This window comes from Dipodomys merriami, unplaced genomic scaffold (assembly GCF_024711535.1).
Source record: "Dipodomys merriami isolate MVZ:Mamm:240054 unplaced genomic scaffold, mDipMer1.0.p SCAF_92, whole genome shotgun sequence".
Taxonomy (NCBI): Eukaryota; Metazoa; Chordata; class Mammalia; order Rodentia; family Heteromyidae; genus Dipodomys; species Dipodomys merriami.
In genome coordinates, this window is record NW_027206535.1 from 1,505,673 (window position 1) to 1,531,080 (window position 25,408).

At 45.8% G+C, this 25,408-nt stretch overlaps 2 protein-coding genes across 3 annotated transcripts in view; both read left to right on the forward strand.

Moving 5' to 3' along the window:
• The window catches only part of LOC138821608 (cingulin-like), a 28,844-nt gene extending 11,065 nt beyond the window's left edge, over positions 1–17,779 (forward strand). The window contains exons 6-21 of the mRNA XM_070014037.1: positions 413–540; positions 1,771–1,903; positions 2,215–2,427; positions 3,135–3,283; positions 5,044–5,176; positions 8,548–8,757; positions 9,055–9,261; positions 9,666–9,923; positions 11,317–11,487; positions 12,885–13,046; positions 14,020–14,109; positions 14,820–14,903; positions 14,992–15,110; positions 15,385–15,493; positions 15,842–16,005; positions 16,333–17,779. Coding sequence (XP_069870138.1) covers positions 413–540; positions 1,771–1,903; positions 2,215–2,427; positions 3,135–3,283; positions 5,044–5,176; positions 8,548–8,757; positions 9,055–9,261; positions 9,666–9,923; positions 11,317–11,487; positions 12,885–13,046; positions 14,020–14,109; positions 14,820–14,903; positions 14,992–15,110; positions 15,385–15,493; positions 15,842–16,005; positions 16,333–16,474 — 2,472 coding nt within the window. The 3' untranslated portion in view covers positions 16,475–17,779. The remainder of the gene's footprint in view (positions 1–412; positions 541–1,770; positions 1,904–2,214; positions 2,428–3,134; positions 3,284–5,043; positions 5,177–8,547; positions 8,758–9,054; positions 9,262–9,665; positions 9,924–11,316; positions 11,488–12,884; positions 13,047–14,019; positions 14,110–14,819; positions 14,904–14,991; positions 15,111–15,384; positions 15,494–15,841; positions 16,006–16,332) is intronic.
• Positions 17,780–19,414: 1,635 nt separating this feature from the next.
• Positions 19,415–25,408, forward strand: part of LOC138821468 (tuftelin) — a 50,472-nt gene continuing 44,478 nt past the window's right edge. For both annotated transcript variants that reach the window (XM_070013714.1, XM_070013715.1), the window contains exon 1: positions 19,415–19,523. In XM_070013714.1, the coding sequence (XP_069869815.1) occupies positions 19,464–19,523 (60 nt within the window). In that variant the 5' untranslated portion in view covers positions 19,415–19,463. The remainder of the gene's footprint in view (positions 19,524–25,408) is intronic.

Here is a 25,408-nt window from a genome sequence, read left to right on the forward strand (position 1 = left end):
ACCTGCACATATTTTTAATAATCCCAAATATTGGGCTGGGAAGGTGGCTCAGTGGTAGAGTGCTTGCCTTGCATGCCTGAGGCCCTGGGTTCAATTCCTCAGCACCACATAAGCAAAAAGAAGAACGCTGGAAATGGCGCTGTGGCTCAACTGTTAGAGCGCTAGCCTTGAGCTGAAGAGCTGAGGGACAGCGCCCAGGCCCAGAGTTCAGGCCCCACGACCGGACCCAAAAAAAAAAAAAAAATCCCAAATATCTAGGTTTGTTGTGAGGATTAAATGCCTAAATATGTATGAGGCCCATAGTACAATGTCTATCATAGATCAAGTGTCCAATATGTGTTGGACATTCCTTTTATAGTGGATCTTTTCTGTGTTTTTTTCTCTACTCTCTACTTTCTATACTCTTTTCCAGAAGCGGCAGAGGCTAGAGCCATCCCAGGTTGGGCTGGAGCGGCAACTGGAGGAGAAAGCAGAAGAGTGTAGCCGACTGCAGGAGCTCCTAGAAAGAAGGAAAGGGGAAGTCCAGCAGAGCACCAAAGAGTGAGTGCAGTTGATGGCACATGTGGGGCTGTTTGGGGCCAGGGTTGAAGGAGACAGGAAATCTCCAGAAGCTTAAAGGGGCAGGGATGGTTCAATCACGGAACCTTTTTCTTTACCTTTTCTCTCTCTCTCTCTCTACTTCTCTCTCTCTCTTTTTTGGTTGTTGATTGTGGGCTTGAACTTGGGGCCTGGGCACTGGCCCTGAGATCTTTATGTTCAAGTCTAGTACTCTACCCACTTTGAGCCACAGCTTCATTTCTGGTTTTCTGGTGGTTAATTGGAGATCAGAGTCACACAGACTTTCCTTCCTTTGAACCTCAGTCCTCAGATCTCAGCCTCCTAAGTAGCTAGGATTACAGGTATGAGCCACCAGCACTTGAGCCCCTTGCCTCTCTTTACCTTCTCTGTCAGTAATGTTGATAATGCATGAATTTTAGGCAATGTCTCAGGTTCTTAATCTATAAAATATGTTCATTATGAGGATTTACTTATTTATTTAGCACATGCCTTCCCAATGATGACAGACACTAATCTAAGTTCTTGAGATACCTCAGTGAGGTAGCCATGCTGATGAAGGGTTCTGCCTTCCGGAAACATAGTAGGCAAACAGTTAGCAAGCATGGTATGTAAGTAAATGTGTAACACATAAGAAGGTGCTGAATAGAGCAGATTAAGACAGATCAAGGGGACTACATTGTTAGAGGATTGCAGTATTATATAAGATAGTCGGGGAGCCGTCATTAAGATTTAAACAAGGGCTGGGAATGTAGCTCAGTGGTAGAGTGCTTAAATAATACAGACAAGACCTTGGGTTCTATTCCCACAGCAAAAACTAAACCGATGTAACAACAAAATCCAAAACAAATGACAAAAGAGAGGTGAACAAATACCTTTTTTTTTTTTTTGTCAGTAGTGGGGCTTGAACTCTGGGCTTGGTTGTTGTCCCTCAGCTCTTCAGCTCAAGGCAAGCGCTCTACCGCCTGAGCCACAGCGCCACTTCTGGTTTTCTAGTAGTTTATTGGAGATAAGAGTTTCATGGAGTTTTCTGCCTGGGCTGGCTTTGAACCGTGATCCTCATATCTCAGCCTCCTGAGTAGGTAGGATTACAGGCGTGAGCCACCAGGGCCTGGCTGAACAGATACTTTTAAAGGAAGTTTAAATGAACTAATATATGAAAAGTATTTCGAAACTGCCTGACACATAGTGTTCAATAATGTTGTTTATTACCAGGCTCCAGAACATGAAGCTCCTCCTGGACCAGGGTGAAAGGTTACGGCATGGATTGGAGACCCAGGTGAAGGAGCTACAGAACAAGCTAAAACAGGGCCAGAGCCCTGAGCCTGCTAAAGAGGTGCTTCTGAAGGTACAGTATGGGGTTGTATGCCCTAGTCTCAGCTTCCTTTCAACTGGGCCACTCTCATGTTTGCTATTCACATGTGCCCCAATGTAGTCTAGCTTATAACAGGTACTATTTCATGTGCTTTCAGGAAGACTCAAAGGCAGAGAGAGGTCTCATGGATATGTCTGGACAGGCTTCAAACCATGATCCTCAGCTAGGTTATAGGCTTGAGCTGCTGGCACCTAACTTCTTATTTTTACTTTTTCAGCTAAATGGATGAATTATTACTAAACAGATGGTTCCTAATATAGTCACCCCTTTTGATCTTTTCCTAGGACCTGGTAGAGACCCGGGAACTTCTAGAAGAAGTCTTAGAAGGGAAACAACGAGTAGAGGAGCAGTTGAGACTGCGAGAACGGGAGCTGACCGCCCTGAAGGGGGCTCTGAAGGAGGAGGTGGCTTCGAGGGACCAAGAGGTGGAACATGTCCGGCAGCAGTACCAAAGAGACACAGAGAAACTTCGCCGGAGCATGCAGGATGCATCCCAGGCATGTGACAAAAGCAGGGGCTGGGAGAGGAGGGAGCAGCCTTAAATTATGTTTCGACTTTTCATGGTTGCAACTAGGAACTCTCCTTAAAGGACATATGTGAGAAGTTGTGAAAATCATGTCCAGGAAATCTACATATTGGGGAAGGGAGAGAGAGAGAGAAGAGGAGAGGAAAGGAGAGAGGCGAGGGGAGAAAAGAGAGAGGAGAGAAGAGAGGAGGAACATAGACCAGAAGGTTAGGTGACTAAGTTGTTGTTGTTGTTGGTCGTGGGCCTGAACTCTGGGCCTGAGCGCTGTCCCTCAGCTCTTCCGCTCAAGGCTAGTGCTCTACCACTTGAGCTACAGCACCACTTCTGGTTTTCTGATGGTTTATTGGAGATAAGAGTTTCATGGACTTTCCTGCCTGGGCTGGCTTTGAACCGCGATCCTCAGATCTCAGCCTCCTGAGTAGCTAGGATTACAGGCGTGAGCCACCAGCACCTGGCTGTGACTAAGTTTTGTGGGGGGAAGTAACTAGGAGAGGCCTCCTATAGATGATTATGAAGGTGGACTCACTGGCATTGAACCAGGTACCTCCAGGGTTGTCAGAGTGCAGCCAGCATGGTGCCCTTTGAGCCTGACCTTCCCCTTGTGCACACTCTCAGATCACCTTGAAGTGAGCTCTGCCCTGAGCCTGAGCCTTCTGAGCCTGCCTTTCTTTTCCCTAGGACCATGCAGCACTGGAGGCTGAGAGGCAGAAGATGTCAACCCTGGTTCTAGAACTTCAGAGGGAGCTAGAAGAGACTTCAGAGGAAACAGGGCATTGGCAGAACATGTTTCAGAAGAACAAAGAAGAGCTGAGAGCCACCAAGCAAGAGTAAGAACTTCATCTTCTCCTGGGAGCACTTATCCATGACTCTTAGATCCTTCTACTTTTCTTTTTCTTTTGTTGAGATACTGTAGGATATTACACTTGTTAGACAGTCTACTTGAGTTATCTCTCCAACTCCCTTTTTCAAAAAAAGTTAATTTTATTTTAACTATTAAGGTGTTATACAGAGGGGCTACCATTTCATAAGTGAGGCAATAAGTACTATTTTATTTATCTATCTATCTATTTATTTATTTATTTATTGTCAGTTGTGTAGCTTGAACTCGGGGCCTGGACACTGTCCCTGAGCTCTTTTGCTCAAGGCTAGTGCTCTACCCCTTTGAGCCACAGTGCCACCTCCAGTTTTCTGATGGCTAATCAAAGATAAGAATCTTACAGGCTTGGAACCACAGTCCACAGATCTCAGCCTCCTAAATAGCTAGGATTACAGGTGTGAACCACCAGCATCTGGCCATTTCTTTTTATGGAACAATGTCATCCCTTCCTTTACTTCCCCCCAGTTTTCCCCCAGCCATCCCTCCCCACAAGTTACATAGGTAATTTTCCACATAGTGTATACTGCATAGCATGATTGCATTTATTCACTCTTCCTCCCTCCCTTACCCTCTCAGAAGAAAAAAAACCCAAAGCAAAGCACCAAACACTACCACATTAACAATAACAAAAACAAGAGCAAAACATGTTTCCATTTCTTGGTTCATTTCAATAAATAGTATTTGAAATGTTCAGAGGAGTTATACCTTTGTGTTCCTTCCCCAAGGGTGTCTTCCTTTAGTCTGATTCTTTGTGTGTGAATGCCTAGAGTCTGTATAAGTTATTATATTTTAGATCTAGCTTCCACATATGCTGCTCGTGTGTGTGTGTGTGTGTGTGTGTGTGTGTGTGTGTGTGTTGATTATTTTCAAGGAAGGGTTTTGCTTAATGGCAGGACCAGCCTATGCTTCAGTCTCCTACTTATGATTTCCTATGTCACTGAGTTTGACAAGCACACACCACCACATGCAGCCATTGGTTGAGATGGAATCACATAAACTTTTATGCCTTGGTTGAAAGTGAACTGGGATCCCCTATCTCCACCTCCCAGTTAGCTAGAATTCTAGCCAATCCTTCTCTCTCTCTCTCTCTCTCTCTCTCTCTCTCTCTCTCTCTCTCTCTCTCTGCCAGTCCTGGGGTTTGACCTGGGCACTCTCCCTGAGCGTCTTTTTTTTGGGGGCGGGGGTCCGGTCGTGGGGAACTCTGGGCCTGGGCGCTGTCCCTCAGCTCTTCAGCTCAAGGCTAGCGCTCTACCACTTGAGCCACAGCACCACTTCTGGTTTTTTTCTTTTTGCTTATGTGGTGCTAAGGAATTGAACCCAGGGCCTCATGCATGCAAGGCAAGCGCTCTACCACTAAGCCACCTTCCCAGCTCAACTTGAGCGTCTTTTGTTCAAGGCTAGCACTCTACCACTTGAGCCACAGTGCCACTTCAGGCCTTTTCTGTTTTATTTGGTACTGAGGAATTGAACCCAGGGCTTCATGCATGCTAGGCAAGCACTCTACCATTAAGCTATGCTCTCAGCCCTTGCCAATCCTTTCTAACATGCTGTGTTCTTCCATTTCCTAAACTGCCTTTCTCCAAATCTACTTTCTTCCTTGAGAGTGGGAACTCAAGATGGTAGCCTCCAGAGAACTGGTTTACACTGTCAGACAGTGCAAGGCTAGAGTCCTAACCCTGTTTCCTTTTTTCTTTATTTTGCTGGGCTCAGACTCCTGCAGCTGCGCATGGAGAAGGAGGAGATAGAAGAGGAGCTTGGGGAGAAGATAGAGGTCTTACAAAGGAACTTGGATCAGTCTCGAGGTGGTGGTAGAGATGCTCAACAAGTTGAGGAACTCAAGAAGGTACCTGGCAGTTTGGGAACAGAATGGCAAGTCGGGGTGATAGATACTTGGGTGTCTTATCCACAGGGGTCCTCATGCTCACAGGGCCAGCTGCTGGTGCAGACCTTACTGCAGTATTCTCATTCCAGCACAATAGAACTGGTTTCCTCATTGGTTCTGGAGGTTTGTAGTGGAAAAGGCTCTCAGTAGCCAGGTTGGGGTAGAGCCAGAGGATGCTGGCAGCCTCCCAAGAGACCTCATGGGGTAGCAGCATTTAGGTGGATTTGTGAAAGTCCAAGGTCATTTTTATAGGCTCAGAAACTTAATTTGGTCAGCATAGCAAAAGCTGCTCTGTCCTTCTAGGGGCGGGGTGGGTGGATTCATTAGCTATGGTTATGATATTAACTACGGGATTTTTGTCTAGAATGCTGGTTTATTAATTTACAATGAGAAGTACGATCACGTGGACTGGAATGCTTCTATTGGCATGGCTAGCTGACCTACATGCGAAGCCAGACTGTAATCTGAAGGCTGTTGTAAAGTACACAGTCTAGTCATGGGGAAATAAAAGATCCCTCGCATTTAGTGTGTCCATCTCCCCAGTCTCCAAGACACATCCTTGCTGGTGGTTTGGTACCATCCAAAGTTCAGTCAGCTTCCCTTTTTGGTCTTTGTTTTCTTAGTCAATTCTATTTTTTTTTTTTAAAATCATACCTAGGGTGATGCTTCATGAGTCATAAATGAAAGGTCATAAAATTGATAGGAACATAATTTCTTGATATTCTTAGTGTTTCAGTTTATGAAGGATAAAAAGGCAATGGGTTTTTTTGTTTTTTTTTTTTTTTTTTTGGGTCCGGTCATGGGGTCTGAACTCTAGGCCTGGGCACTGTCCCTCAGCTCTTCAGCTCAAGGCTAGCGCTCTACCACTTGAGCCACAGTGCCACTTCCGGCTTTTTTCTTTTTGCTTATGTGGTGGTGAGGAATTGAACCCAGGGCATCTGGCATGCAAGGCAAGTGCTCTACCAATGAGCACCTTCCCAGCCCCGGCAATGGGTTATTTTTTGGACAACTTGGATAACTTAGAAAATCCTTTCATTGGGACACTGGCATTTAAGGCTTCCTGAAGATGCATTTATCTCTAATTTCATGGATATACTGTCCTAGACAGGTAGTAGGCACTCCGTTTACAAATATTAGTCAATGCTTGTGTATTATATTTCTACCATAAAACTATCTAATGACAGTGAAAATAATGGTATTTTTATTTTTAACTTTTGTCATTGTAGGACTTGAACTCAGGGCCTGGGTGCTGTCCCTGAGCTCTTTTTTTCAAAGCTAGCACTCTGACTACTTTGAGCTACAGCTCCACTTCCAGTTTTTGAGTGGTTAGTTGGAGATAGGAGTCTCATAAGGACTTTTTTGTCCCAGCTGGCTTTGAACCGCAATCCTCAGATCTCAAACTCCTGAGTAGCTAGGATTACAGGTGTGAGTCACAGGCGCCTGGCCCATATATTATTATTTTGATATGGCTGTTGATGTGACAGGGTCATACCATGTAGCCTAAGCAGATCTGAAACTCTTCATCCTCTTCTGATCCTCATTAGTGCTGAGATTGCATGTATATACAACCATGCCTAGTTCTTACTTTTTATTTTTTTGGTAGTATAGGATTTGAACTCAGGGCCTAGTGCTTATTAGGCAACTATTCTACCACTTAAGCCATACCCTTACCTTTTTTTTCTGCCTTAGTTTATATTTTATAGATAGCTAGTCTTGTCTAGTCTTGTTTTAGCTATAAGTTCATCTACTTGTCTACCTTTCTTTCTTCCTTCCTTTCTTTCTTTCTTTCTTCCTTCCTGTCTGTCTGTCTCTTTCTTTCTGTCTTTCTTTCTTTCATGCCAGTGCTGTAATTTGAACTCAGGGGCTTGTGCTCTCACTTGGCTTTTTCACTTAAGGCTGGCAGTCTACCACTTGAGCCACACCTCCTTTTCTTGCTTTTTTTTTTCTTATCTGGACATAAGAGTCTCACAGATGTTTCTGCCTGGGCTGGCTTTGAACTGTGATCATCAGATCTCAGCCTCCTGAGAAGCTTACAAGCATGAGCCATTGGTGCCTAGCTCTACATAGAATTTCTTAATGATATATTTATTTTATTTTATTTTATTTTTTTGCCATTCCTGGGGCTTGAACTCAGGAAGGGTCTGGGCTCTGTTCCTGAGCTTCTCTGTGTTCAAGGCGAGCTCTCTACCACTTGAGCCACAGCGCTACTTTGCTCTTTTTCTGTGTATGTGGTACTGAGGAATACCCAGGGCTTTATGTGTGCTAGGCAAGCTCTCTACCACTAAACTACATTCCCAGCCCTGATGTTATATTTTATAAACTATGAAATTCCTCCTTTAAAAGTAGACAAGCCAGGCTGGGTGCTGGTGACTCATGCCTAATTCTAGCTACTAAGGAAGCTGAGATCTGAGGATCATGGTTCAAAGCCAGCCCAGGCAGGAAAGTCCACGAGACTCTTACCTCCAATAAACTACCAGAAAACCAGAAGTGGTGCTATGCTTCAGCTGGTAGAGTGCTTGCCTTGAACTGAAGAGCTGAGGGACAGTGCCCAGGCCCAGAGTTCAAACCCCATGACTGACCCCTCTCCCCACCCCAAAAAAAGGACAAGCCAGTTGTTTTCTTAGTGTATACACTCTTAAGTTGTGAAACTGCCACCACTATCTACTTATAAAATATTCTAATCACCCAAACCAGATATGCTATGACCATTAGTAGTCATTCGTTGAACCCACTGGCACCAGTAGTCAACCTGCTATCTCTCTGGATTTGCGTCTTCTGGCTATTTCATGCAATTGTAATCCTACAGTAAGACGTCTTTCATTTCTGGCTTTTTATTTTTATTTCTTATTTTTTACCTGACATCATGTTTTCAGGGCTCAACCATGTGGAAACAAATATCTTTTCCCTTTTCTAAGGATGCATAATGTTCTACTCTTTTTTTTTTTTGTCGGTCATGGGGCTTGAACTCTGGGCTTGGGCGCTGTCCTTGTGCTCTTCAGCTCAAGGCGAGCGCTCTACCACTTAAGCCACAGCGCCACTTCCGGTTTTCTAGCGGGTTTATTGGAGATAAGAGTCTCAGGAACTTTCCTGCCCCGGCTGGCTTTGAACTGCGATCCTCAGATCTCAGCCTCTTGAGTAGCTAGGATTACAGGCTTGAGCCACCGGCACCCAGCTTTGTGTTCAACTTCTGGCTAAACTGCCAGCTTGCTTTCCAAAGTGTCTACATCATTTATGCCCTGATTCACAATGTGTGAGAATTTCACTTTTTCTACTTTCTAGAGTCTCATTCTTGCTGTGATGGTCTCCCCATCACCATTTTCCCTCCCATCTAGGAACTGCACCAGACAAAGGAGGAGGTTAAGGAGCTCCAGGCAGAACTACAGAGCCAGGAGATGTCTGGGCGACACAGGGACCGGGAGCTGGAGAAGCAGCTGGTTGTCCTGAGGGTGGAGGCTGATCGAGGCCGAGAACTGGAACAGCAGAACCTCCAGCTGCAGAAAACCATCCAGCAACTGAGACTCGACTGTGAAGAGGCTTCTAAGGCAAGGGGAGTGGGCCCAGGGCTTAGGAGGTGGAGGCTGAGGTAGGGCTGAGAAGCCAGAGGGCATGGAAAGTTACCTATGATGGGTATGTACCAATCAGCCCTGTGGCTTTAGGTGTGTGGTGAAAAGCATGATTTGGCTGTGGAGGCTGCTGTACCTGGTGATACCTATTGCCTCTGTGTAGGGGTGAGATTCTCAGTGGAGCCCCTGGCTGGGGCTATCCTTCTCTAATTAAACCTGGCTCTGGTGAGCTCTGAAGGCCTCCTGGTCTGAGCCGCTGCTCCCAACTGCCCGCAGGCCAAGCTGGCCGCCAAGGCAGAGGCTGAAATGTTGGGGCAGCGACGGGCGGCAGTGGAGACCACGCTTCGGGAGACCCAGGAGGAAAATGATGAATTCCGACGACACATCCTGGGTCTGGAGCAGCAGCTAAAGGAGTCAAGAGGCCTGGCGGAGGGTGGGGAAGTGGTGGAGGCTCGACTTCGGGAGAAGGTGCAGCGGCTGGAGGTCAGTGCATCTGCCCCTGGGGTTGGCCTCCCTGCAGGCCTCGCTACCTGTAGCCTTGGCCAAGTTAACTCCTTTGCTAAACAGTCAGCCATCAGTTCTGTGTTTCTTTTTCTTTTGCCTTCCAAATCCTCTGTTAACCTTGGGTTTATTTCCTGGAGTGCACTTTGGTGTGAATGTTTCAGACTTTACACTAGTATTTTTGTCTCCTATGTCCCACCCCTTGCTTGCTCTCCAAGGTCTTAGTGTCTTTTGCTGATTCCTCTGAGTCTTATTTTCAGTGCTCACTTTTGAATAAATACCTTCTTCCCCACCCTCCCATTTATCTACCTCCAAATGCCTTAAGCCCAAGCTTTGCCTTTGACCAGCTCCCTCACATCTCCCTTCTCTCCTCTCCCCTCTCCCAGGCAGAGAAACAACGGCTACAAGAGGCACTAAATGTATCCCAGGAGGAGGAGGGGAGTCTGGCAGCTTCTAAGCGCGCACTGGAGATCCGACTAGATGAGGCCCAGCGGGGGCTGTTGCGCATGGGGCAGGAACAGCAAGCCCTGAACCGGGCCCTGGAGGAAGAAGGGAAGCAGCGGGAGGCACTTCGCAGGAGCAAGGCAGAGTTGGAGGAGCAGAAGCGTTTGCTAGACAGGACTGTGGACAGACTCAACAAAGAGGTGGGCCTGGGAGTCTCAGGCCTTTATAAAAACTCACACAGAAGCTGGCCTGTGGGCTGGATTTGGGCTGGGGTCAGGATGTGTACTATGTGCTCTTCTCAAGTACAAAATGGGCAAGACCACGGTCTAACCTTCCTAAAGTATGTCCTTACCTCCCCTCTGTGTTCTTGGTCCCTTTGTTCGTGTGTGTGTGTCTGTGTGTCTGTGTGTCTGTGTATGCTGATACTGGTGCTTGAACTCAGGGCCTGGTACTGTCCCTTAGCCTTTTCACTCAAGGCTGGTCTTCTACTACTTGAGCCTCTTCTGCCCTTTTGATGACTAATTGTAGATAAGAGTCTCATGGACTTCCCAGTCCCAGCTGGTTTCAAACCACAATCCCTCCTATCAGCTTCCTGAATAGCTAGGATTACAGACATGAACCACCAGTGCCCAGCCCATTCGATTTCTTTATGGCCTTCATTCTTGCAGAATAGTCCTGGGATTCCTTTTTAAAAGTCTATAAGACCTATACAGAAAAATCTTCTCTTTAGAAGAGTTTTAAATTGAAAGGAGGGCAAGGAGAAAGAGGGATAAAGGAATCAGTTGCCTTTTGCTGGCAAGGTTCTCCTAATTTTTTACCTTATAAAACCAAACACCCAATGTTTATGTTATTACTTATCAGTTCAGAAAAAAGTACATATTTTGTCATCTCTGAAATTGGATTGTATCTGAAAATTGATGGTATGCCATAGTTCAGTTGTCAGAGGTTTTTTTCTTAGTGGTACGGCTGAAAGTCATTGGCACCTTGGGTTTGCTGGAGTATAGTCATTGAAGGTTTACTTTATAACAGACACTGTTGAATTATTCTATCCAGCTAATACAATTCTCATAACAACTGGCTATTGTAGATACTATTACTGTCATCCTATTTTATAGATTGGGATTGAGACCCAGTGTTAGTAAATATCTTGGCATTGGGTCAGTAGTAAGTGCCAGGATTTGAGCCCAGAATTTACATATAAGTACTAGCCAAACTAGGAAACCAGGCCTGGAAAGAGCAAAAGAGGGTTTTCTGGCAGGACAGAGGCTTCTGGGAGAGCCTTAGGACCTGGACCTAGAGAAGGGACAGAACATCTGTTAAAGATTGTTAAAAAAAAAAAACAGCTGAATGCTGTTGGGTCACTCCTGTAATCCTAGCTACTCAGGAGGAGGCTGAGATCTGAGGATCACAATTCAAAGCCAGCCCAGGCAGGGAAGTCCATGAGACTCTTATCTTCAATTAATCATACAAAAAAAAAAAAAAAAAAAAAGCAAGCCAGAAGGAGCTCAGGGACAGTGTACAGGCCCAGAGTTCAAGCCCCACGACTGGCAAAAAAAAAAAAAAATGCTGAAAACTTTTTTTCCTGCACTTTAGCTGGAGCAGATTGGGGATGACTCTAAACAAGCCCTGCAGCAGCTTCAGACCCAGATGGAAGATTACAAGGAAAAGGCCCGGCGGGAAGTGGCAGATGCCCAGCGCCAAGCCAAAGACTGGGCTAGTGAGGCTGAAAAGAACTCTGGGGGACTGAGCCGGCTACAAGATGAGGTAGGAGTCTAGATGGCAAGAGGATAAGAGCCATCCAGGAGTCTTGAATTTGAAGATCTTTGCCTGTTAACTGAGCCTCTGGCCTGGCATCCTGAGGCCTGGACTTAGGTATAAATATTTACAGTGACATACTAAGGTGGGGGAGGGGAAGGGAAGCACCTGTCCCCCATATAGACAACAGAGAGTGTAATGTCTGTAGAGCAGTGGCTTTTAAACTCTGTTGCAAATTAGAGTCAGCTGCGGAGGTCTGGCAAAGTCTCAGGGTCCCCAAAATGTATTCCATATTACTTAGTCATTCATCTCTAGTGGTGACACCCAGGATCAGAATTTTTAAAACCTCCTCAACTAGCTAGGCACAGTGACATTGATCTGTAAGAATAGAGCTATTTGGATGGCTGGGGCAGGAGAATCACTTGATTCTTGTTTTTGTTTTTGGCTTGAAATTAGGATCTAGGCACTGACCTTTAGCTTTTTTACTCAAGGCTAGTACTCTTACTACTTAAGCCGCAGCTGGACTTTTGGCTTTTTGCTGGTTAAGGAGATAAACACCTCATGCGTTTTCCTGCCCAGGTTGGTTTTGAACCATGATCCTCAGATCTCAGCCTCCTGAGTAGCTAGGATTACAGGCATGAGCCACTGGTGCCCAGAAATTGTTTGAGGTTTTAGCAACATCCTGGGCAACACAGACCACTTACAAAGAAAACCTCCAGCCAGGTGCGGGTGGCTCATGCCTGTAATCCTAGCTACTCAGGAGGCTGAGATCTGAGGATAGCGGTTCAAAGCCAGCCCGGGCAAGAAAATCCGTGAGACTCTGATCTCCAATAAACCACTAGAAAATCGGAAGTGGTGCTGTGGCTCAAGTGGTAGAGCGCTCGCCTTGAGCTGAAGAGTGCAGAGACAGTGCCCAAGCCCAGAGTTCAAACCCCACAACCGACAAAAAAAAAAAAAAAAAAAAAGAAAACCTCAAATGACTTAAGAAAGTTTTAAGACAAAAGGGAGTAAAAATCAGTCACAGTATCACTCTGAGAGAGCAGTTCTAAAGAATGTCAGTGGCTGGAGCTGGTAGCTGATGCCTATAATCCTAGCTATTCAGGAGGTTGAGATCTGAGCATGGTTTGAAGCCAGACCAAGCAGGAAAGTCCATGAGACTCTTACTTCCAATGAACCACCAGAAAGCCAGAAGTATTGCTGTGGCTCAAAGTGGTAGAGGCCTAGCCTTAAGCATAAAGACCTCAGGGATAGTGCCCAGGCCCTGAGTTCAAGCCCCACAACCACCACCAACAACAACAAAAAGAATGTCAGTTATAGGATACTTCTCCTGGCAATGCATAGTATCCTACTCTTCACCTCCGCACCTTATACTACTCTGAGCCGCGGCATGTTTTCCTCTTGTCCAGACCCAGAGACTGCGGCATGCCCTGCAAACATCTCAGGCAGAACGGGACACAGCCCGGCTGGACAGAGAGCTGATGGCCCAGCGATTGCAGGGGCTGGAGCAAGAAGCAGAGAACAGGAAGCGCTCCCAGGATGATAAGATTAGGCAACTGAAGAGCCTCGAGGTGAGAACACTGTGGGGTGGTTTTTGGGGAATGAGTCTGGGCCTGGGTCCTGGCACAGGTGGCATGTCTGTAGGGAAAGGAACCAAGCTTCTTCTTCTTCTTCTTTTTTTTTTTTTTTGGTCAGTCGTGGGGCTTGAACTCTGGGCCTGGGCGCTGTCCCTACTCTCTCCAGCTCAAGGCAAGCGCTCTACCGCTTGAGCTACAGCACCACTTTCAGTTTTCTAGTGGTTTATTGGAGATCAGAATCTCATGGACTTCTCTGCCTGGGCTGGCTTTGAACCATGATCCTCAGATCTCAGCTTCCTGAGTAGCTAGGATTATAGGCATGAGCCACCAGTGCCTGGCTGCAAGTCCGTAGTTTTTGAGCCTCTTCATGGTACTTCCTAGCTGAAATGTATTCCCTCAATCTGCACTCTGGTGCTTCTATGTCTGAGTCTTTCCATCTTGTTCTCAGTTTAGGAAGTTGGGTTTCTTTCTTAGTTTTCCCTTTGGGGAATTTGAATCCCCCAGTGAGGAATGGATTCTGAGGTTTCCCTCATGCATGACCATGCATGAACACATCAAGTCCCACTCCATCTCCTGATATCACACCTGGCCAGCAGAGGGCGCTGGCTCCATGGTGCTTCTGGTAGGGATGGGAACCAAAAAGTTCCTGGAACATATAAGAGAGAAAATTCTTTTTTTTTTTGGGTCCGGTCGTGGGGCCTGAACTCTGGGCCTGGGCGCTGTCCCTGAGCCCTTCAGCTCAAGGCTAGCACTCTACCACTTGAGCCACAGCGCCACTTCCGGTTTTTTTCTTTTTGCTTATGTGGTGCTGAGGAATTGAACCCAGGGCCTCAGGCATGCAAGGCAAGCGCTCTACCACTGAGCCACCTTCCCAGCCCAAGAGAGGAAATTCTATGGAGTTTGAGAAAGTACTGCTCTGAATTTGGCGATCCAGAATTTGGGGAAGAATTTTATCCGTCTGCCATAGGAAAAAGTCTCCAGGCTGGAAGCAGAGTTAGATGAAGAGAAGAACACTGTGGAGCTGCTAACGGACCGGGTGAATCGTAGTCGGGACCAGGTGAGCCTTCTTTACCTTTCATCATATCTGCCCTGTGTAATGTATAGGCCCCCTTGAAGACAATTCTTCCCTCCCATCTGTTGTGATCTGGAGAATTCTAGATGCAGAATCTGTACACAGCTGAGTCCACTTTAAGGTCTCTTGTACTTCTGGAAGAATTGGAAGGTTTCTTGAGGTGGAAAGAGGCCAAGAATTTAAGTGGAAGAAGGAGTGGCCTGGGTTATTTTGACCTGAGTCAGAGTTGTTTTGGTTCAAGAGGGCTGCTGGTTGCTGGTAGAAGAAACAGTTTCAGTCCCATGGCTCCTTCCATTTATAGATAACCATTTCTTAGTTGCCTGGGATTTTTTTTTTTAAATTTTTTTTTTTGGTCGGTCGTGGGGCTTGAACTCTGGGCCTGGGCGCTGTCCCTCAGCTCTTCAGCTCAAGGCGAGCGCTCTACCACTTGAGCTACAGCGCCACTTCCGGTTTTCTGGTGGTTTATTCGAGATAGGAGACTCACAGTCTCTCCTGCCCGGGCTGGCTTTGAACCTCGATCCTCAGATCTCAGCCTCCTGAGTAGCTAGGATTACAGGCGTGAGCCACCAGCGTTGCCTGGGAATTTTTAAGATTGTGTTCAGAGATCGATTTCCAGGAGCCTGTCCTACTTGATTCAGCTTGCTGGTTCACCTCAGACCTCTGCCAGGTCTAGCTCCTTCTTATATTTCCACTAGATGGATCAGCTGAGGACAGAGCTCATGCAGGAGAGGTCTACTCGGCAAGACTTGGAATGTGACAAAATCTCCTTGGAGAGACAGGTGAAAGGAAGGGGAATCTTGAAGGTGGACCCCAGATGGTGAGTAGAAGACCTACTGGAATGCTAACCATGGAAGCTTTCTATCTCAGAACAAGGACTTGAAGACCCGGTTGGCCAGCACAGAAGGCTTCCAGAAGCCCAATGCCAATCTCTCCCAGCTTGAATCTCAGAATCAGTTGTTGCAAGAGAAGCTACAAGCTGAAGAGAGGTAATTAGAGCTTCTTCTCTACTTCCCTTCTTCCCTCTCAGTTTTATTCCTTCTGCCTTATAATCTAGCCAACCTGGCTTCATCTTCAGGGAGTCTTTTTTTCTTCTGATTCAGAGCAGAGAGTTGCAGAAACTCTGAGATGTGAATTCTTTCTCTCTGGTTCTTTAGATTTTCCATGGATGCTTCCTAATATACCAATGGAGCTCATGACTGAGAAAATGCTTAAGAGGCAGTAAGGGACCAAGTAAAGTTTCTTTCTTTTTCACTCTGTTAGGGAGAAAACAGTTCTACAGTCCACCAACCGAAAACTGGAGAGGAGAGTTAAAGAGTTGACAATCCAAATTGATGATGAGCGGCAGCATGTCAATGACCAGAAAGATCAGGTGAGGCCAAGCAATTGCAGCACAGGTATGTATTATGCATTTCCCTGAAGATCATAGAAGACCTGGATCTCTCATAGGTCTTCCAAACTTTGGATTTCCTTATAGAAAGTCAAAGCTTGGATTGAAGGGACTAGAAGAGTCATAGCTTATATATTGGGTACTAGTTTCTCTAAGTGTTATATCTGAATTCATTTAATTTCCAAAACAACCTTCCGAGGCAAGGAAATTTGCTCATAGTCACAAATTTTTTTCCAGGGGCAATTATCCTTTTTCATAATTGTTACAGGTGAGGTCCCAGGTAGTGGTAGCAGTTGCTTTTCTAATGTGGGCACTTGGTATCCTTCTTAGTTAAGCCTGAGGGTGAAGGCTTTGAAGCGGCAGGTGGATGAAGCAGAAGAGGAAATTGAGCGACTGGATGGTTTGAGGAAGAAGGCACAGCGTGAGCTGGAGGAGCAGCAGGAGGTCAATGAACAGCTCCATACTCGGATCAAATCCCTGGAAAAGGACTCCTGGTATGGATTGCCCCTCTGTGCTTTGCTCTATGAGATCAATAGAACAGGAAATGAATGGTGCTTCCTGAGCTGGAGAAGGAGGAGATTCTCTAAGATGTTATTCTCCTTGGATTCATTGCATGTGCATGTGTGGTCATACCTTCCAGCCTGGTAGCCAGTATTATTATTTCTTAGTATCTCAGCTGCCATCCTCTACCTCATCTCTCTAGATCTCTGATTGGTGGGGTAATCTTGTGAATGGCCTTAGGCCCTAGAAGAATTAATTCCTTAGTATGAATCTATTCTCAATCTATTCCCCCTCACTTACCAGTATTTTCTCTGACTCAGGCGCAAAACTTCCCGCTCAGTGGCTGAGTCAGCCCTCAAGCACGAGGGACTGAGCTCTGATGAGGAATTTGACAGCGTCTACGACCCTTCATCCATCGCATCATTGCTTACAGAGAGCAACCTGCAGACCAGCTCCTGTTAACTTGTAGTCTTCAGAGGTCCAGAATCAGTCTTGAAGCCTATCCAGACAGCCCTACTCTGCCTTACTTTGGTCTGATTGCCATGGATTCCTCTTTCCTGTGGGTGATCCTGTTATTCAGACCTAAAACAGGGGGGGATCTGGGTGAAGTTGATGGATGGACTTGGCCTTTCCAGTGGAGGAGTAGGTATTTTAGGCCTGCTGAGCTCTTCCTGTTGATGCTGACTCCTTCTTCATCTCCCTTATTGTGGAAGAATGGGCAACAGCAGATTGAGGAGGACTGTGAAGGATAAAAGAAGATGGAAATTGCCATGTATATAAAGCTTTATTTCTTTAGCCCTTAATCCTACAGCTCAGGGAAATACCCAATGCTCTTCTGCTCCTTGGATTCCCACAATTTATTTTCCTTCCATTCTGGAGCAAGGTAAAGGGAATGTTATGGGTAATGAACACGCAGGCGTGGTTCTACCCACTTCTTATATGCTTCTCTTTGCACAGTCATGGGGGCCCATATGGTAGTCCCTACACATCTCCAGTCCCTACATTTTTGTCTTCTCTAAGCCAGTGGGACCAGGGGACCCTGCATCCTCTCCCTTTCCCATCTTGCTTCTTTCCTTTCAGTGCCTTAGCCAGGGTGAGGAGATAAGGATGCTCTTCTTGCCTTTTATACCTACACATTCATACCTCTCCAAAGATCAGCCTTCCCCCAACTGGGGTCCTCAGCCTGCCCTACTTCCCCAGTGTCTGGTCCAGAGACTATTCTGCCAAGGGGCTCCTGGGAGGGGGACTTTGGTAGAGCCATGGTAAGGTGGTTCTGCTCAGAGTTTCCGTTTTTCCTTTTGTTACTCTGGATGTGGGTTATAAGGAACTGCACCTGGGAACTCTAACAACTGTCTATACAGGTTTCAAAAGCCAAGGACTCAGTCTTTATAGTCTTCCTTCTGGCTTCTCTGACCAGATGTACCTAGCCTCAGTAGAAAACCAATGGAGCCTCCTTTTCTCAGGAATGGGTCCCAACTCAGGGCTTTGCCTAGAGTTGGAGCTGCCTCTGCAGAAATAGGAAGAGGCAATGGAGAATTTACTTCTTCTTGGATTTTAGGGCAAGTTAGGTCCGGAGGAGGGGTTAAGGGGGAATTATTAACCATGTGTGTCCCAAGAAAGTTCTGTAGGGAACCTGCAGAAGAAGGCTCTTCTCACCAATGATTTGTAATTTCATGATTAAAAAAGAAAACCTATATTTCACAAATCAGGCATTTTCTCCCATCTAATCCAGCCTTGGTTTAAATTAAATATTAAAATTATATACCATATGGAATCTTTGTCATCTTTTTCCTGGCTTATTTGAAGGTGTAAGATTTGGGAAGAAGCTCTTTTAGTTTAACTATACAGCTTTTGGAGGTTTCATTCATTTTTTAAAGAGGTCCTTTAGAGCAGATCAAAATTGGAAGTGTATATAGCAGCTCCATTTTTCCCTTTTTTCCCCAATTGCATTTGGCATTCTACCACTTGAGCCACACCCCCACTTCTTTTTGCTGGCTTATTGGAGATGAGAATTTCAAGGATTTGTCTAACTGGACTGACTTCAAATCTTGATTCTCAGATCTCAGTCTCTTGAGTGGCTAGGATTTTACAGGCATGCACCACTGTTGCTCCATTTTCTCCTAAACTATTTTCTGGGAATATAGCAAGGCCAGAAAAATGCCTCCTTTGAGAGCTAGAGGGGAATGGTCCAGAACTGTGTTTTATTTCCTGAGGTCACAAAGATATCCCCAGTATTTACCTCCCAGGCAAAAAAAAAAAAAAAAAAATTGCATCACTGCTCCTTGCCTTTGCTGGCTTGAAGAGACAGCTAACTGTTCACCAAACCTACTACCCACTCAGTAATGAAGCCAGACTTCTGATATATTCTGCCTTCTGCCCAGGCAGCTCATAGGCCAGTGGAATAGCCACTGGCCAGAACAGCTAAGCTGGGAAGAAACTCCAGGATCCCAGTGAGCAATTCTCTCTCTTCTCTGCACTCAGATCTCAGCCCTAAGCCTTCAGATCAAAGGCCATTGTCAAAGTTAAGAATCATTCTTGGTCTAGAATACAAATTCCTTTTAAGGTGATGTGTCCCGCCTCTCCCCACCAAATAAGGGTAGCTTTGGTATAATAGCTTCTGCAAAACAAGCCCCACCCAGAGCTGGCTTTGACTTTGGCCTGGGCTCCTTGCCAGGGAAGGGCACCTGTCAGACTGGCTTAGGTTAGTCTGAATGAGCTGGCCCGTAGTGCCTGCCTTTTTAAATCATAGAGCAAAGATTTACTCAGCTCTACAAAGCCTACAGGCTGGTTTACCTATAACAGGAAAGTGCCTGAAAGTGTGTGCAGGCCCCAATTCCTCGGCTACAGGAAGAACAAATAGGGCAAATTCCCTCTAACCCACACTGAGAGTTGGAAGGAGGTAAGATTAATAAAGAATGTGGAAGCTGGGCGTCAGTGGCTCAAGGCTGTAATCTTAGCTATTCAGGAAGCTGAAATCTGAGGATCACAGTTCGAAGCCAGATGGGGCAGGAAAGTCCATGAGACTCTTATCTCCAATAAACTACAAAAAAAAAAAAAAAAGCTGAAGTGCCATTGTGGCTCAGGCCCTGAGGTGCCTACAAGCTCTGAGTTTAAGCCCCAGGACTAGCACACACACACAAAAAAAGAATATTAAAGCACCACCAGAAGCCCAGAAAAAACTGTTCAGTTAAGCAGCCCCAGGTCACGCCTAAGCTCCACCTTTATGTAAATTTTAACCAGCGCAAATGGGGCGTGCCCGGAAGGCTCCTGACACCGCCCACTTTGTCTTTTCCTTCGCCCTCGTTGGCGAACAGCATGTGGTGGGCGTGGCTAACGTTCGCTCACGCCCCCGACGCGCCTATACCTGGGGGAGGTTCCGCGTGCGGCCGCCCAGTAGGAACCGGACAGCAGGGCGGAGGGGTGGGTTGTGCGCTCTGACCCCCGCGGGAAGATGAACGGAACGCGGAACTGGTGTACCCTGGTGGACGTGCACCCCGAAGGCCAGACCGTGGTAAGGAAACGTGCCCACGCCGCCTTCCCCGCTTGGCTATTCTCGGTTTCCGATTCCACCGCTCCGGTTTCCCCGCGCCGAGTTCACTGACATGTACCTGGAGCCTGGCTTCGGGGAGCTCCCGCGGCTCTTTCTTTTCTCTTGTCCTGAGGCGGTTAGTGGAGGCTCGGGGTGGGGCTGGGGGTTCTTGGGGCTCCAGGGCTGGGGATGTTCCTGCCCTTTGTGGGGGGGGACGCTGCAGCTGCCGCCGGAGACTCGGCGCGGGCGAGACCCGGGCTGGGACCACACACGCCTGGGCGCGCCTGACTCAGGCGACCCGTGGGCAGCCAGACTGGGTCTCTGGAGAAGGAGCTCCAGAGACGGGATCCCGGCGCTCTGTTGGACCTCGTGGGGGTGGAATCAGCTCTTCCGTGGGTCCTGGTGACCTCAGAGGCCCCTCGATGAATTTTCTGGTGCTTCAGGTGTTCAGTACCGGGCGAAGGTTGTAAAGGGTGAAATCCTAGTAGCTGGAATCGCAGCTGGGGGCGGTAGGGCTCACATTACTGGGAGGATGGTCAGGGACTCTTAACCTTTAAATGCTAAGAAGGACAGGGCCTTCCACGCGGTGGTCGCCTCTCGGATTTCTCCATACCCCTTGCTATTCTGCTCCTCTCGCTCTGCTGGCCCACCGATCGCTTCCCGGGACAGTTTTCTTGGTGTTGATTCCATCCAGCGCAAATGGATGTAGGGAATCTCTCAGAACCCTGGCTGAGAGAAGTGAAGGGATGTGGACCTCAGGAGGGAAATTTCTGATTGAAGATTGAAGAGAGAGGGAGTGTTCTTTCTTCACTGCAAGCAAGTCTGCCTTGTTTCCCTCAGTCTCTGACTTCCTGCCCCAAAGTTGACCATATGCTGTCCATTGGCAAAGGTACTTTATGGCTGAGTGTTTTCTAGGCCTGGAATCAAACCCAGCACAGGTGTGTAGTGTATCATCAATAGGCAAGAGTGAAATGGGAGCCAAAGTGATGGGGAGTTTGTATGCTCCCCTCATTTGATTCTCTTCTGCCTGTCTCAGCATGCCACTTGAGGTAGAACTTAATCCAGCTTTCTTCAAAGAGTTTTTGTAGAATAGGTGCTTATTTGAAGTTTAGAGTACAGAAGATCATTTAATTTTGTTAACAGTTTCCTCACCATTTATGCCACATTGCAAGTCTTGTTACTGTCCAACCCTAGTAGGACAACAACACTCTTTTCTTTCCCAGCTATGGGATGCTGAAGAAATAGGGAGGAAAAAAAAAAATTCCAGCCCCAAGTCCTAGTCCATACTCTTGCTGTTTTAAAATGGTTTGAGGAAGAGCAAAGAGTGTGAAATAAATGGAGAGGGTTGTTTGGGCTTCATTTTACTTGTAGAAAAGGGATCCAGAAAGAAGTCTACTACCATGACATTGAAAACATTGAGAATGAATCTTGCTCCTGAATGTTTGCTAGGCATAAAGAATAGGTGGGAAAACAGTAAACAAGGAATTCCAAATAACCATAGATAAATTTGAAGCTAACCAGAAGCCTCTGTAGCAAATGGGGCGGCCCTAAATTCCCTTTGTTCCCTTTTGTTCCTTTTGTCTAGGCTGAACTTGTGTGCTGGGAATGAAGTAGTCACTGCCCAGGTCTAGATCCTGGAGACATTTCTGGGCTCTTAAAGAAGGGGAGGAGGAGATGATAAACAATCTATCAGTCAGGAGACAAGCTTTGTCCTGGATTCCTCTCCTCTGAGCCAGCATGCATATAGAATTTATGGCTCTGGACAGTCCCCAGGAACCTGCCATATATTCATACCATCAAAAAGTGTTCAGCACATGTGCAAAGTGAATGAATAAATGAACAGACATTTTTTTTCTCTCTCCTGGAATTGGCAGTGTAGACAGTTGGTATCCCAGTCTACTGGGATTCAAGACCCTGGGACCCTGTTAATGTTTGTCCATGAGTGGGCTTGTGCCTTAGTCACACATTGATATGGAAATATGGCTAGGACACACCTTGGGTTGTTTTTATTGTTGGAAGTAGATGCAACTGCTACAAGAAGTCAGTGTTTTTGAAAACTGCACACCATAACCACTAGTGGGTCTGAAATCAATGTAGTGGGAGTAAGAACAGCATTAAAAAAAAATAGAAGCTGAGCGCCAGTGGCTCACGCCTGAGTAGCCTCTAGCCATTCAGGAGGCTGAGATCTGAGGATCTCGGTTCAAAGCCAGCCTGGGCAACAAATTTTGTGAGACTCTTATCTCCAATAAACCACTAGAAAACCGGAAATGGCGCTGTGGCTCCAGTGGTAGAGTGCTCGCCTTGAGCTGAAGAGCACAGGGACAGCACCCAAGCCCAGAGCTCAAGCCCACAACCGATCAAAAATAAATAAATAAAAATAAATAGAATTCACATTCTCAAAGTGTTAGGTGAGGGGAGACTTTTTTAGCAGGACGTTTCTTTCAAATCTGTATGTTTACATATGTATATGTATATATGTGATATATATGATGGGAAAAATGTATTTTTTTGTAAGTCCCTTTGGTTACATTGCACATAAAATACAAATAAACCTCAAACCCATTTTTATTAGACATCTTCATGAATTTCCTTTGGTTATAATAGCAGTTAACAAATTCCTACTGTGAGACATAATTTCTTTTTTTCTTCTTTTTTTTAAAAAAATTTTTTTTTTTTGGTCCAGTTGTGGGGCCTGAACTCTGGGCCTGGGCGCTGTCCCTCAGCTCTTCAGCTCAAGGCTAGCGCTCTACCACTTGAGCCACAGTGCCACTTTCGGCTTTTTTCTTTTTGCTTATGTGGTGCTAAGGAATTGAACCCAGGGCCTTAGGCATGCAAGGCAAGCGCTCTACCACTGAGCCACCTTCCCAGCCCCGAGGCATAATTTCTTACAAGGAAATGGGGCAGTGTACAAACTTTAAGGGAAAACTTTTAAAAGTCTAAACCGAGGAAATCCAGAGTCCTGAGACTTTAAGTAAGTACAAAGAACTAATGGGAACTTTTTATTTCTGGGTGAATTGGATCTATGTATTTAGGTCTTTTGCCACTAAGATTCCAGGAAGAGGATACCACTGTTCCCTTATATCCCTACCTGACTGGGAATAGGACAGAGTTTCTTGATTGATAGACCTACAAAATTAGATTAACCAACCACTTGAGGGATACTCTCCAGAACAAAAACAAGTATTCTTACTAGTGGAGGAGAGTAGAAGCTGTGTGGTTAAAGAACAAATGTCCAGGGCTGGGAAGTTGGCTCAGTGGTAGAGCGCTTGCCTTGCATGTCTGAGGCCCTGGGTTCGATTCCTCAGCACCACATAAGAAAAAAGCCGGAAGTGGCGCTGTGGCTCAAGTGGTAGAGCGCTAGCCTTGAGCTGAAGAGCTGAGGGACAGCGCCCAAGCCCAGAGTTCAGGCCCCACGACTGGACCAAAAAAAAAAAAGAACAAGTGTCCATGGCATTAGACTTTGGCATGGTGTATCTCCCTCCCTCCCTCCTTCCTCCTCCTCTTCTCTCCTCTTCTTCTTTTCAAGATATTTTTAATATATATTTTATATGTAGTGGGTTTTGGTGGCTCATGCTTGTAATCCTGGCGGCTGAGGAGGCTGAGATTTGAGGATTGTGGTCCAAAGCCAGTCTGGGCACAAAAGTCTGTGGACTCTTATCTCCAATTAACCGCCAGAAAACTGGAAGTGGCATTGTGGTTCAAAATGGTAGAGTGCTAGCCTGAGCAAAAGAGCTCAGGACAGTGTGCAGGTCCTGAGTTCAAGCCTCATGACTGACCAAAAAACCCAACACACACACACACACACACACACACAAACACACACATTTTATTTAAACAGCTTTAAAAAGAATATAACAATCCTCTGCTTACAAGTCTGCTCCATATAAGTTGCCAACTTTAGCTGTTTTGTCTGGTGTAAACCTCCATGTTTTCTAAATAAAATGTTTATAGTGATATTGCTTGATGTATCAGTTTTCAACACTTATTGATTTCCTGTTAAATGAGCTATAGGCAGATTTATACTCCTTGCCTCTTACATGCTGCTTTACCATAATCCCAGTGTGATTATATTACAATTTTAAGCTTTCTATTAGTAACATCGTTTACTTAAAAACCTGGGTCTGGGAATCTAAGATGGGCTGTAGTTAGGGCTCTGATGTTTCCTTTGCCAAAGATTACATTGGTAATTTCATTTCTTTATTCTCAGTTTCTTAATCTGTAAAATAGGGATAATAATTATACCCTTCTCTTCATACTATAAGGATTAAGTAAGATAATACATATGAAACATTAAGTACGGTTCTTGGCACATGGTAAATGCTCAGATATTAACTACTATTTCCTGTTTGCTACTGACTTGAACTAGACTAATTTAACCTTTTGTGGGCACCCAAGCCGGAGAGTCTATGAATTCTCTGGCTTGGTCAAAGTTTGCTTTTTTTTTTTTTTTTTCCCCATTTCCCAGAGTTCATTCCAATAAATATTATTTTGTATAACCAGAGGCACATAGGTATTGTGGGTTTGCTCCTTCCTATTGTATTGACATTTGTTTGTTCTTATCTACTCTTTTCTTTCATTATTAGTCTAGGTCCTTCTGCAATAAGGGTCTCAAGGGTAAGAGAGGCCTATGTGGATAGACCCATGGCAAAGAGCTGAGGGCCTTTACTAGTTCTAACTCAGCCAGGATTGCTTCTACACAGAGTTATGTTCAGGACTTATATTTTGACATCCTTCTCAGTGCCCTTTCCTCTTTTTCTGATCTTCTGACCAGTGCAACTAGTGTACACTGTTTCTCTGGGCTCTCTAATAAGGTGATACTCTCTAATTTACCAGGATTACCCTTCTTTTGTTTTGGATTTGCTTTAGTCAGAGGGTTTCTAACAGCTGGGTAGATTTAGAATTTGTAGTTAAGACCATGGAACAGGTGACATTTTCTTGAGACCTCAGAAGCTGAAATAGTTTAATGTCAAGCCTCTCCTGAGCCCCACTTGTGTGTGTGTGTATGTTTGTGTGTGTATGTTTGTGTGTGTATATTTGTGTTTTTTTTTTTTTTTTTTTTTGTCGGTCGTGGGGCTTGAACTCTGGGCCTGGGCGTTGTCCCTTAGCTCTTCAGCTCAAGGCAAGCGCTCTACCACTTGAGCTACAGCACCACTTCCGGTTTTCTGGTGGTTTTATTGGAGATAGGAGTCTCACGGTCTCTCCTGCCCAGGCTGGCTTTGAACCACAATCCTCAGATCTCAGCCTCCTGAGTAGCTAGGATTACAGGCGTGAGCCACCAGCGCCCGGCTGTGTGTGTATATTTGTGTGTGTATGTTTGTGTGTGTATGTCTGTGTGTGTATGTCTGTGTGTGTGTGTATGCATGCATGTGTGCTTGTGCATGTGTGCACATGCTGCTATTAGGACATGAATTAAGGGCTTTGTGCTCTCTCTTAGCTTTTTCTTCTCAAAGCTGGTGCTTTATCGCTTGAGCTACACCTCCACTTACGGCTTTTTGCTAGTTAATTGGAGTTAAGAGTCTTGGATTTGTCTGCCTGGGCTGGCTTTGAACTTACAACCCTCATATTTGAGCCTCTTGAATATCTAGGATTACATGCATGAGTCACCAGTGCTTGGCTAAGCCCCATTTTATTGGAAAGCTTACCATGAACTTAATCTGTTTTATAATAGCTTTATTGAAATTCTTTTTTTTTTTTTTTTGTCGGTCTTAAGGCTTGAACTCAGGGCCTGGGTGCTGTCCCTGAGCTTTCCTGGCCAAGGCTAGTGCTCTATCACTTTGAATCACAGCTCTCCTTCTGATTTTCTGGTGGTTAATTGTACATAAGAGTCTAATGGACTTTACTGCTTGGGCAGGCTTTGAACCACAATC